We start from the raw sequence: 12,898 nt of genomic DNA, 5'->3' as shown, positions 1-12,898 counted from the left end.
CGTGAAGACCTCTGGTTGGAGGGGCTGGGCCAGGCTGGGGTGCCTTGGGAGGCCCACAGATGGACAGACAGACTACAAGCCCCCACCCACAGCCAGGCCCTGTGGCCTTGCAGCAGTCCCCCCGAGACGGGATGGGAATGACGTGGGGGTGGGTCCCCCGTCAGTCTGAGGGACTCTGAAAGGGGCCCCTGGTGACCCTGGAAGGAACCTTGACGAAGGTCTAACTCCAGGCCCTGGTCTTTGGTGAAACAGACTCTGAAGCTAGGAAGCTGAAATCAACGGAACTAAAACAGAGTTTTATGTAAGGACTGAATGTGGAGCTCTGAGCTCTGAGCACGTATAAACTAACTCAGATAAAGAATCCAGTGTCTCAGTCGCACAGGCCACCTGTGGCTGGTGGCGGCCGTGTGGGACAGTCGTTCTGGAACGTTCCTGTCACTCCAGAGTGCTCCTGCTTGGTGCTGTCATTAGAAACAATGAACCAAGGGAAGTCAGATAAGCCCCTCCTGTTGAACACGATGGAACAATGACCGCTGAAGTCTTCACGAAGGGGCCTCTGCAGGTCAGGAGAGTCCTTGGAGGATTAGGTCAGCGCCAAGAACTCAGAAAACAAAGGAAAAGGGAGTGCTCGCAGGCGTCCTGAAGGTGCAGGACCCCCAAGGAGCAGAGAAACCAGACTGAAACACACAGAGGTGCTCACGCAGATAAATGGCCAAAGGTGATGGGCCCTGGACACTCCCGCTGAACAGCGATGGAGGACGGGCCACCCTCAGGGTCCACACCAGCGACTCAGCAGGTCCTGGGGCTGGGCCAGGTGAGCGGGGTGAGCTGCATGCCTGAGTAGCTGCTTCTGATCCTCAGCGACCACAGCTCTGGGAGAGGCCAGCACCTGGGTGTCCGCTGGAGACCCTGCCAGCACCGGCGGCAGGGTCCTGTCTGTCCTGCTACAGGGATGCCAGGCAGGGGGCTGCGGGGCGGACGCCGGCTGCTTCCTTGCCGTGGCCTCCCGTGGGGGGAGCGGGGTCAGGGACGCTAACCCCAACTGCGAGGCCCCACCCTCATGGCCTGTCGCCTCCCAGGGGCCCTCCTGACTGCACCACCCTGGGCTTGGGATCTCAACACGGAATTAGGAGGACACGTTCAGTCTGTAACACTCAGCGCTGTGGTTTCTAGCAAGCTGGTCTAGCGCAGAACAGGGGCGGGAGGAAGGCAGCGCTATTGTGCCTCTTGGTACACCCCTCCCCGTTCTGTGCCCCCACAACGTGGGGAAGAGACTACAGACGTAGTGGGTGTCATGAAGACAATGGAGAACCACGCAGACCGGGGCCTCTGGTGAGGGTGTGGAGGAAACACTGGAGGGAGCCATGCTGAGCTGAGAGCACAGACACGTCTGCCCACTCAGTTCCTTCTCCGCCCAAGGTCTTCAGGCCCCAGCTGCGTGACCTGGAAAAAGGTGCAGGCTCGCAGCCAGGCGCCCCTTGAGTCTCCGGGGAGGAGACTGTTCACACGGCTGGTACGGACAGAGCCTGGTATGGATGGTGTGGTTAGAGGAGCAGGTGTAGGAGAGACAGGGTCTGGAAGATGAGCCGTGAGAATCAGGACAGGCAGTTCTGAAACACGAGGTGTATGGGAAGCTCACTTCAGTTACATTCAGGGACCGTCTGGACACCAAGGGAGCTCAGGCAGAGCTAACCAGGTGGAATGGAGCCCTGTCCGGGGTGTGGGAGCCCCTGGACTGAAAGGGTCAAATGCCTCTTTGGGGAAAATGCATCCCATATGAGGTGGTCCCATGTCACTGGAATAGCTGTTCTAGGGCTCAACAGCACTGACTCTTGATGAACGTGCTGTGATAACCGCTCTCTCTGGCCCCAGCCCCAGAGGGAAGGGAACTGGTGTGGGAGGCTGAGGGTGGTGAATTAGGTGGGAGCTGGATCCCAGCCCCTGGCGGCCCACACAGAAACAAACTGGGGCCAGGGGCGAGCTGGGTACAGCCAGCCGGGTGCAGCCCTGCGTTACGGGGCGGACGAGGCTGAGGGCCCAGGGCAGTCCTCCACACACAACAGGAGCACCAGCCGGGTGTGGGGTGAAGGGGAAAAGCAAAGCCAGCCCCAGGGCCCCGCAGCTGCCGGGGGTGGAGCGGGGCGAGGCCCAGAGTGGGGGACCTGCAGTCACCGCTGTTGATCGTCCAGGCCAGCGAGGCCACAGGCCACTGTGCATGGGTCTCGGTGTCACAGGACAGGCATGCTGTGAGTTCGCGTGGTGCGGACACAAGCGGAGGCTGGATGGGTCCCCGAGCACCGGGACAGGAGGGCACCAGCAGGTCAACAGCCACACTGCTGACCGCGCACTGTAACACCGGTTGTTAAAGGTAGGAACCTCACACTCCCTAGGATGGCTGAGATTTAAAAAACAGTAACAGAAGTGTGCTTGTAGATGTGGGGAAATTGGAACCCTTGTTCAGTGTTGGTGGCAATATAAAATGGGGCAGTGGCTGGAAGATAGTATGGAGGGTCCTCAAAAAATTAAAAATTACCATATGGGAATTACCATATGGTCCATTAATTCCACTTACACACCCCAAAGAACTGAAAACAGGGTCTTGAAAGATACTCGCACACCCATGTTCGCAGCAGCATTATTCGTAATAGCTGACATGTGGAAGCAGCCCAGTGTCCACCAACAAGTCAATGGACAAGCAAAATGTGGTCCATCCATGCAGTGGGCTATCGTTCAGTCTTTAAAAAGAAAGAAAACCCGCAGTGTTCTGTGTATATTATTCACAGCTTGGAGGACATTATTCTAGGTGAAATAAACCAGATACAAAAAGACAAATACTGCCTGATCCCACTTTTGAGGTCCCCAGTAGCTCAGATGGTAAAGAATCCGTCTGCAACGCGGGAGACGTGGGTTAGATCCCTGGGCTGGGAAGAGGGCACGGCAACCCACTCCAGTATCCTCACCTGGAGAATCCCACGGACAGAGGAGCCTGGTGGGCTGCAGTTCATGAGGTCGCAGAGTCGGACACAGCTGAGCGACAGGGCGCACACAAGAGCATCCCGCCAGGGGCGGGGGAGGGGTTGCAGAGTGAGTGTCCAGAGGTGCAGTTTGGGAAGAGCAAGTTCCCGAGCTGATGGGGGTGACCGCTTCACAACGTGAACGTCCCTGACGCCGGAGCTGCACACTTGAAATGGCTAAGACGGGAGACTTAACGCTCCATGTATTTCACCAGAGTGAAAGCGAAGGGGTGAGCCTGCTGGCTGAGGGGCCCCTGAGGATAGGCCCGGAGGCTGGCTGGGTCGATGCCCACAGAGGGACAGAAAAGGGGTGCTCAAGGCCAGGGCGCCATCCCCACTGTGATGTACACGTGCTGAGTCAAACCCAGGATGGCCCGCACAAGACCCAGCTCCCCCCACAGCCGCCCCCCCCCGAGAGCTACAGCTGAGGCAGGTCACGGGCAGGGCGGGGAGACAGGATCTGAGCATTCCCACGCGTCAGGAATGGCTTAAGTTACAGGTAAAGTCCCAAGTTGATGCGCTGGAGTGAGACAGGCTCGCCCCTCCCCAGACTGGAGGACCTTGGCGAGGCCGGGGAAGGGGTGGGCAGGGTCATCAGGCTCTGAGTAGAAGGCCCTGGACATGGCCCCCAGACCGCAAGGCAACATGGGCTGTAAGGCAGACAGGTTCTCCTTGGCACACCCCAATACCTTGGTCCTCAAAGACTCGGAGGCTTACATGGATCTCTTCAAACCCCCAAACAGCCCTTTCCCAGAGCAGAGGGTCCCGGTGACATCACCCCCTGCCCCGGGGGGCTTCGGGGATTTGCTGGGAAGCGGCCCAAGGCTGTCTCAGACCCCCCACCCTTGGCTCTTACCTTTGGGAGTGTGTAGGGTGTGCGGGCGTTTACAAAGGCCAAGAATCCCACTGGCCACAGTGTCCTCGAGGATTCGGAATCTTTCATACACAGCCCTCAGTCCTGCCGAACGGTGGGTGCAACTTTGTTCTGCCGGGTCCCTGCGGCTGGGGGCCCAACCGGGCTTCTTAGAAGACATTTCCAGAAAAGGGCTGGGGGAGGGGCTGAGTGCTTGGCCGCCTGGAGCCTCCGGAGGGCGAGGACTGCAGGGCGCTTGGAGACAGGCTTCCCGTTTACCTCGCGGACCAGAGCAACCACTTAAGCCTCTGAATGAGCCCGTAGCTGCTGAAAAGCCGCCGGGCATTCAGCCCGAAGGCGTATTGTTATGCGGGCCCGAGCCTCTGGCTGCTTCCTCCTCCCACCCGGCTGGGAGCACGTCCGGCCCCGCCCCGTCCCCGCCGGGTCTGAGCCCCCAGCGCAGGGTGGAGCCCTCAGTCGAGACTTGGAAAATGCTCCTGGGGCGATTTCGATAAAGTCCTTTTAAAGTTGCACGAACCCTGGCCTCCGCCAAGGTGGGAAAGCTCAGACCCGCCACGCCTGCTGCCCCGGGCCCGCCCAGTCCACGCACCTCTGTGGACAGGAGGGGACCCCCTTCCCGGGAACCTCCTCCCTGGACGGCCCGCGGGGGGCGGCGGGAGATCTCTCACACCTCCCCCACCGGTTCCGGCTGAACCCGGCCCCCGCCGGTTTCCCGGGCCCTCCCCGTGGCGCCCGGCCTCCTCCCAGCTCGTAGGGGCTCGCCCACCGCGGCCAGTCTGCGCTGGTGGGAAGTCTTGGTAAGCAGATTCTGGAGACCTGGAGAAGGCTAGTATGCGATGAGGGCCCCGAGCCCTCTCCTGACGGGAGACGGGCCTCCTCGGCTTGGTGGGGCCGGGCAGAATCCCAACTGGGCCCCTCCCCGGGGTCCCGAGGCCGTTCTAGCCTCCCGGTTATCTCCCGCCCGACGTTCTCCCCCAGTGCGCAACCTGCACACACAGGACTGAGTCAGAAAAAGCAATCTTTTTATTGAACATACCTAGGTTGGGGGGGGGGGGGGGATGGGGAGGGCAGCAGGCAGGGTCAGGGCTGAGGGGGCGGCCCTCCGGCGCGGGGACCACCGAGGGGCAGGCCTCACGGGCGCGGGTCGGCTAGGACGCCTCGCTCGGCCGCGGCGCTGCCCAGGATGAAGCCCACGGCCAGGGACACGGTCTGGTCGAAGGAGCCGCGCAGCTGCTCCACGTGCTGGTTCAGGGTCAGCAGCTGGTCACGCAGCGGGCCCAGGATGGACACGATGTCGCCGAGGTGCCCCAGGGTCTGCAGGAGGGCGGCGTTCAGCGACGGCGGCGGCGCGGGCTGCTGGGGCGCGTGGTCCTCCGGGCGGCCAGGCGGAGAGTCGGGGTCTTCCCGGGCGGGGCCCGGGGACGGCGGTGGCGGGGAGCCAGGGGCACGGAAGGACTCGGACTCTTCCGGGCGGCCAGGCGCCGGCGTGAAGGTGCAGAGGGCCGTCGGGGAGCCTGGGGCGTGGGGCGCGTCCGCAGACTTGGGCGGGGACGGACTGAACCTGAGCGTCCAGGCGGGATCCGAGTCGAGCTCTCGGGACGCGGGCAGCGGCGGGGCGCCTGGAACGCGGAGCTGCCGTTTGCCGGGGGCGCGCCCGCCCCCCACCCCCCGGCCGCTCCTCCCGCTCCTCCGTCTGCGGCGCGCCCTCCCCCACCCCAGCCCACCTACCCGGCTCAGCGGGCGCGGCGGAGGCCGGCCGGCGGCCGCGCGGGGGTCGTCCGGGCCCGGGGGAGCGGCGGCGTCCGCGCCTGCGCCCGTTGTCGCCCAGGAGGCCCATAAGCTGGCGAATCTGCGCGTCGAAGGGCCCGGGCGGCTGGCCGTGCGCGTCGCGGACCTTGTCTTTCAGGAACTTGTAGCGGCGGCGGCACTGCGCCGGGGTGCGCCGCACCTGCTGGCGGGCCAGCGCGGCCGACACGCGGCGGTAGGTGGGCAGCGCCTGGCGGCGGTCCAGCAGGAGCGCGCGCCACACGGCGGGCTGCAGCAGCGTGCCCAGCAGCAGCTCCGTCTCGCGCGCACTCCAGGGCGTGCGCTGAGCCGAGCCCGGGGACACGGGCGAGCCGGGGGACGCGGGCGAGCCGAGGGGCGCGGGGGGCGCGGGCGCCGCCAGCGCGCCGGGCGAGGCGGGCCTCCGGGGCGGGGTCTCCGGGGCGCCCCCCGCCAGCCGCGGCTCGGGGTCCGGGCTGGCGGGCGATGGCGGCTCGGGCGCGGGCGGCCGCCGCGGGCGCAGCAGCATCCCGGGGCCGGCGGGGTCGGGGCCGAGGCCCGGGAGAAGCCGCCCGTTCGCTCTCGGAAGACCCTGCGCGCCCGCCCTGCTGGAAGCCGGCGCGGAAGCCCCGCCGGGTCTACACGGCCCTCCCCCTGCCCCGCCCCGCCCCGCCCCGCGCGCCAAGTTCAACCCGACCTCGGCAACGCCTGGTCTTCGGGCCAGTCTTTGGGTTCCTGGGTCTCGAGCTCGTGGAGTAAGGCTCAGCCCCCGCCCGCCTACCGCGAAAGCGCCCGCCCAGCCGCCTTGTCTGTACTTCTTAAACCGCTGGATCAAGTCCAAACGAACTCGGCAACGTGTGTCGGCCGCGCAAGGTTCCATTCGTGTTTACGCATGTGCCGTGCCCTTTCACCGCTGCGTAGAGGAAGCCGTGGAACATTCTGGTTCCAAAGGCTCCTTTTTCCTTTGGTGCGCCGTGCTGCTGCTAAGTCACTTCAGTCGTATCCAACTCAGCGCGACCCCATAGAAGGCAGCCCACCAGGCTTCCCCGTCCCTGGGATTCTCCAGGCAAGAACACGAGTGGGTTGCCAGTTCCTTCTCCAGTGCATGAAAGTGAAAGTGAAGGCGCTCAGTCATGTCCGACTCTCAGCGACCCCATGAACTGCAGCCCACGAGGCTCCTCCTTCCATGGGATTTTCCAGGCAAGAGGACTGGAGTGGGTTACCATTGCCTTCTCCTTGGTGCACCCTAGATATTCCTAAATGCAGTCGTGTTCTGGTTCTACCAGACCCCCCGAACCCCGCTGCGGTTTTAGTTTGCGGAGGCGGTAGTGTTCACCGCTGTCTGCTGGACCTGATGGAGAGCTAGGCCATTGGTCGAACTTAGTGTCATAATTTACATACATTGCACATAAAGGGACTTTCTTATTCTGATAAAGAATGGCCACCGCCAACATTGTGTTTACTAGAGTGTTAAGCCTTATCCCTGAGATACTAAGGGTAAGAGAAGGGTGCCCAAAGCTACAGCTTCTGCTCAGCCTTCCAGAAGTCCCAGCCAGAGAATAAACCAACAAAAAGGTGTGGGAAGTATATAGCCAGGGAAGAAGTGAAACAGTCCTCCTTGCACATGATATGGTGGTACACGTGGAAAGTGCAAAATCTACAGGCACAGTCAGAAGTAATGAGCTTTGCAAGGTCATTGAATACAAAAATGAGCAAAAATCAATTGTATTTACTGTATATTAACTACGGAGAAGCAATGGCACCCCACTCCAGTACTCTTGCCTGGAAAATCCCATGGATGGAGGAGCCTGGTAGGCTGCAGTCCATGGGGTCGCTAAGAGTGGGACATGACTGAGCGACTTCACTTTCACACACTGGAGAAGGAAATGGCAACCCACTCCAGTGTTCTTGCCTGGAGAATCCCAGGGACGGGGAGCCTGGAGGGCTGCTGTCTGTGGGGTCACACAGAGTCAGACATGACTGAAGTGAGTTAGCAGCAGAGGCAGCATACTAACTACAGTAGTTTAATAAAACTCGTTGTTGTTCAGTTGCTAAGTCGCGTGCCACTCTTTGAGACCCCATGCACTACAACACACCAGGCCTCCTTGTCCTTCACTATCTCCAGAAGCTTGCTCAAACTCCCGTCCATTGAGTCCGTGATGCCTCCAGCCATCTCATCTTCCGTCGTCCCCTTCTCCTGCCTTCAGTCTTTCCCAGCATCAGGGTCTTTCCCAATGAGTCGGCTCTTCACGTCAGGTGGCCAAAGTACTGCAGCTTCACCTTCAGCATTAGTCCTTCCAATGAATATTTAGGATTGATTTTCTTTTGAATTGACTGGTTTGATCTCTTTGCCATCCATGGGACTCTCGAGGCTTCTCCAACACCACAGTTTGAAAGCATCAGTTGTTAGACACGCAGCCTTCCATATGGTCCAACTCTCACATCCATACCTGATTACTGGAAAATCAATAGCTTTGACTAGACAGACCTTTGTTGGCAAAGTGATGTCTCTGCTTTTTAATATGCTGTCTAGGTTTGTCAAAACTCTTCTCCCAAGGAACAAGCATTTTTAATTTCATGGCTGCAGTCACCATCTGCAGTGATTTTGGAGCCCAAGAAATTAAAATCTGCAACTGTTTCCACTTTTTCCCCATCTATTAACCATGAAGTGATGGGACTGGATGCCGTGATCTTAGTTTTTTTAAATATTGAGTTTTAAACCAGCTTTTTCACTCTCCTCTTTTACCCTCAAGAGGCTCTAGTTCCTCTTTGCTTTCTGCCGTTAGACTGCTATCATCTGCATGTCCAATGTTGATATTTCTCCCAGCAATCTTGATTCCAGCTTGTGATTCATCCAGCTTGGCATTTGCCATGATGTGTTCTACACAGAAGTTCAATAAGCAGGGTGACAGTATACAGCCTTGACATACTTCTTTCCCAATCTGGAACCAGTCTATTGTCCTATGTCTGGTTCTAACTGTTGCTTCTTGACCTGCATACAGGTTTCTCAGCAGGCAGAGTAGTCTAGTATTCCCATCTCTTTAGGAATTTTCCAGCTCTTTCTTGACTCCATCTTTGCAGTAACCGCAATGGTGTCTATGATCTAGTCGCCAACATGCAGCTTTTTGTCTGCACCCAGGAGCTACACAGTCGAGGTGACAGACCAGGAGACTGTTGCCCAGATCACCGCTCAGGTAGCTTCATTGGAGGGCTTCCCTCCAGAAAATCAAGTTCTGCTTCTGGCAGGCACATCCCCAGAGGATGAGACTACCCTGGGCCAGTGTAAGGTGGAGGCTCTGAGCACTCCGGAAGTAGTCGGCTGCATGCTTGGAGGTAAAGCCCATGGTTCCCTGGCCCGTGCTAGGAAAGCAAGAGGTCAGACTCCCAAGGTGGCCAAACAGGAGAAAAAGAAGGAGACAGGCCGGATCGAGAGGCACATGCAGTACAACCAGCACTTTGCCAATTTTGTGCCCACCTTAGGGAAGAAGAAGGTCCCGGATGCCAACTCTTCAGTCCTCTGTAATCTTGGCTTTCTCTAATAAAGCAGCTTAGCCCAATCAAAAAAAAAAAAAAAGAATTTCCCACAGTTTGTTGTGATCCACACAGTCAAAGGCTTTTGGGTAGTCAATGAGGCAGAAGTAGATATTTTTCAGAAATTCTCTTGCTTTTTCTTTAATCTCTTGGATGTTGGCTTTTTGATCTCTGGTTTCTCTGCCTTTTCTAAATCCAGCTTGTACATCTGGAAGTTCTCAGTTCATGTACTGTTGAAGCCTACCTTGAAGGATTTTGAGCATTGCCTTGCTAGCATGTGAAATGAGTGCAACTGTACAGTAGTTTGAGCATTCTTTGGCATTGCCCTTCTTTGGGATTGGAATGAAAAGTGACCCTTTCCAGTCCTGTGGCCACTGCTGAGTTTTCCAAATTTGCTGGCATATTGAGTGCAGCACTTTCACAGCATTATCTTTTAGGATTTGAAATAGTTCAGCTCGAATTCCATCACCTCCATTAGATTTGTTTGTAGTGATGCTTCCTAGGACCCACTTGACTTCCGCACTCCAAGATGCCTGGCTCTAGATGAGTGATCACACCATCGCGGTTATCTGGGTCATTAAGACCTTTCTTGTACAGTTTTTCGGTGTATTCTTGCCACCTCTTCTTAGTATCTTCTGCTTCTGTTAGGTCCTTGCTATTTCTGTCCTTTATTGTGCCCGTCTTTGCATGAAATGTTCCCTTGGTATCTCTAATTTTCTTGAAGAGATCTCTAGTCTTTCCCATTGTATTGTTTTCCTCTGTTTCTTTGCATTCTTCACTTAAGAAGGCTTTCTTGTCTCTCCTTGATATTCTCTAGAACTCTGCATTCAGTTGGATATATCTTTCCCTTTCTTCTTTGCCTTTCACTTCTCTTTTCTCAGCTGTTTGTAAAGCCTTCTCAGACAACCACTTTGCCTTCTTGCATTTCTTTTTCTTGGGAGTGGTTTTGGTCACCACCTTCTGTACAATGTTATGAATCTCTCTGTAGTTTTTCAGACACTTTGTCTGCACCAGATCTAATCCCTTGAATCTACTTGTAACCTCCACTGTATAGTCATAAGGGATTTGATTTAGGTCACAGCTAAATGGTCTAGTGGTTTCCCCTACTTTTCTTCAATGTAAACCTGAATTTTGCAGTAAACAGCTCCTGATCTGAGCCACAGTCAACTCCAAATCTTGTTTTTGCTGAGCTTCTCCATCTTCAGCTGCAAAGAATATAATCAATCTGATTTCAGTGCTGACCATCTGGAGATGTCCATGTATAGCATCGTCTCTTGTGCTGTTTGAAAGAGGGTGTTTGCTGTGACCATGTTCTCTTGACAAAACTCTGTTGCCCTGCTTCATTTTGTACTCCAAGGCCAAACTTGCCTGTTATTGCAGATACCTCTTGACTTACTATTTTTGCATTCTAATCCTGTAGGGTGGAAAGGACATTTTTGTTTGGGGTTAGTTCTAGAAGGTCTTCTTAGAACTGTTCGACTTCAGCTTCTTCTGCATTAGCAGTTGGGGCGTAGAATCGGATTACTGTGATATTGAATGGTTTGCCTTGGAAACAAACCGAGATCATTCTGTCGTTTTTGAGATTGCACCCGAGCACTGCATTTTGGACTCTTAATTGACTCTGAGGGCTCCTCCAGTTCTTCTAAGGGATTCTTCTCACAGTAAATATAATGGTCATCTGAATTAAATTCTCCCTTTCGTGTCCATTTTGATTGTTAAAACTCCTTGGTGTGGGATAATTCTAAGTCTGCACCTGGGTTATACAGACAGCAAAGGGCGCCTGATGTCTTTCTCGACCGTGGAACTTTGGCAAAGCTGAGAAGTCGATGGTTGCACAATTCTACTGACTAACCCACAGGGCGGCAGGCTCTCTGCTCACACTGCTCGTCTGCTCCAGCTGCGTTTAGTCATCCTGTGCCCTCGGCCTGCCCCCGGCCCTGGTCCTCTCTGGATCTTTTTCCCCATGTACTTGACACTTTGAGGAGACTGGGTATTTTGAGGCTTGCCCCTCAATTTGGGTTTGTCTAGTGTCTTCTCATGATTAGACCGGGATTCGAGGGCTTGGAATGAGACCCCAGAAGTGATGTGCCATATGCTTAGTGCACGTTAGGGCGCACGATGCCAGCAGGCTGGGCCACGGTGCTGACCCCCTCTCCAGTTACGGTGAAGCCTGCGTCTCCCGCAATGAGGGCACCCTCCTCCTGTCTGCCCCGCAGGGTCCACTTGCCCCCAACACGCAAAGGCTGGAGGCTGCACCTCTCGGGGCCGCCCTGTGTACTCTGCGGGTCCCCCGGTTCTTCCTGTTTCTTGTTCAGCTGTCGTTGACACCGGCGTGGGCTCAGACTGACCCTCCTGGCCCACAGCCCATCACTGTCACGCGTGGGGCGCACGTGGTCGGCTCTGGCTGGGGGAGCAGCTGTTTCCCTTTTGTTCTGTGTCCTTTTGACCTGATCTGTCTCTGTCCCTTTCTCCCCTTTAGCGCCTGACTCATCTGCTATACTTTCCCTACCCCAGCCCTGGAATCAGCCATTCAGCTGTTTCTTTTTTTTTTTGAGACCTGAATGGTATCTGGAAACCAAGATTTGGGGTGTCAGTGCTTTAGCGGCTGTGGTTTGGGGGGCATTTCTGCTCCCCAGGGGACGTTTGGTGATGTCTGGAGAGTTGCGGGTTGTCACAGCTGCGGTGGGGGGGGGAGGGCATGCTGCTGGCATCTAGAGGGCGGAGCCCAGAGATGCCAAGAAGACCCCCAGGCTCGGGAGGCCCCACAGCAGAGAGACCCCCACCCGCAGTGCCCACCAGTCCTGCATTGCAGCAGCAGGGCCCTTCCTGGTGATGACAAGCCCAGGGCGCCCCCTCAGTCCCCCCGTGAGGAGGAGCTGGCCGGCTGACCTGTGGGCTATGGGTGGGGGCTGGGTGGCTGGGCCCTGGATGGGCAGGCTTCGTGGCTGTGGTGCCCGGGGGCGTCTGCAGGCAGCGACTGTGGGAGGCTGGCCGTCTCCTCCGGAGGCAGCTCGCAGGCCCCAGGGTGTGGGGCTTGGTCCTGGGGCCGCCTTGCCCTTGGCTCATCAGCTGAGGTCACTGCCCCCCGCCCTCACGAGCAGCCCTGGGGATGTCGTCGTGGCTGTGAGGAGCTCCCCAGACCCGCGGGGCGGACAAAGCGCGGGAGCCCTGGCGGCCTCTTGGTAGAAACAGCTTTATTAGAAACTGGGCTGCGTGACAGCGACATGCAGACGGGCGCGTGCGAGCCAAGGCCGCCGCCCCCGGGGCAGAGCGTTCGGCTGGAGCGTGTGCTCACGTGGCCGCCGACCCTGCTGGGTTCAAATGCTGAAAACCCAGAACCTGGTCTGCAGAACTGAATTCTCATGTGAAAGCCACGTTAGGGCCAGGCGTGCCGCACGCCTCTCGTATTTCATGTATGCAGGAGCTAGGTGTTGGGAGTGAATATATGTGGGAAAACACCCTGACGTTAGAAATTCAGCATTTTATCAGGTAATGGTTTTCCTTGAAATACCACTAGCTGATTGTGCCGAAGAATCACTAATCCTAAAACTCAAAAGAATAATCTTGGGTCTTACAGCAATTTGCAACGTAAGAACGCTGGTGGCTGGGACAGTCCGGGGCTCAGGCCTCCCTGCTGTGGGGGTGTGATGATCCGCCCTGGTCCCCAAGCCGCCGGCCGAGCGCGTCCTGCCCGCGCTGGGCAAGCCGACACCAG

General features: G+C 57.2%; 1 protein-coding gene and 1 pseudogene across 1 annotated transcript; one reads left to right on the top strand and one right to left on the bottom strand.

Moving 5' to 3' along the window:
* Positions 1-5,019: 5,019 nt before the first annotated feature.
* UTF1 (undifferentiated embryonic cell transcription factor 1) lies at positions 5,020-6,181 on the bottom strand. The gene is made up of 2 exons (XM_061161357.1): positions 5,617-6,181; positions 5,020-5,507 (listed from the first exon to the last, which is right to left on the bottom strand). Exons 1-2 carry the CDS (start codon positions 6,179-6,181, stop codon positions 5,020-5,022), a joined length of 1,053 nt encoding a protein of 350 aa, XP_061017340.1.
* A 2,586-nt stretch (positions 6,182-8,767) lies between these two features.
* Positions 8,768-9,191, top strand: LOC133069917 (ubiquitin-like FUBI-ribosomal protein eS30 fusion protein; annotated as a pseudogene).
* Positions 9,192-12,898: the final 3,707 nt, after the last annotated feature.

The sequence above is a fragment of the Dama dama genome, chromosome 15 (assembly GCF_033118175.1).
Source record: "Dama dama isolate Ldn47 chromosome 15, ASM3311817v1, whole genome shotgun sequence".
NCBI classification, from domain to species: domain Eukaryota; kingdom Metazoa; phylum Chordata; class Mammalia; order Artiodactyla; family Cervidae; genus Dama; species Dama dama.
This window is presented reverse-complemented; position numbering and strand designations above follow the sequence as displayed.

Excerpts from the sequence above, each read along its gene's own strand:
- UTF1 (XM_061161357.1), bottom strand. The coding sequence starts at position 6,181 with ATGCTGCTGCGCCCGCGGCGGCCGCCCGCGCCCGAGCCGCCATCGCCC. Across the intron at positions 5,508-5,616 it reads CGCCGCGCCCGCTGAGCCGG|GCGCCCCGCCGCTGCCCGCG; the intron begins GTAGGTGGGCTG and ends TCCGCGTTCCAG.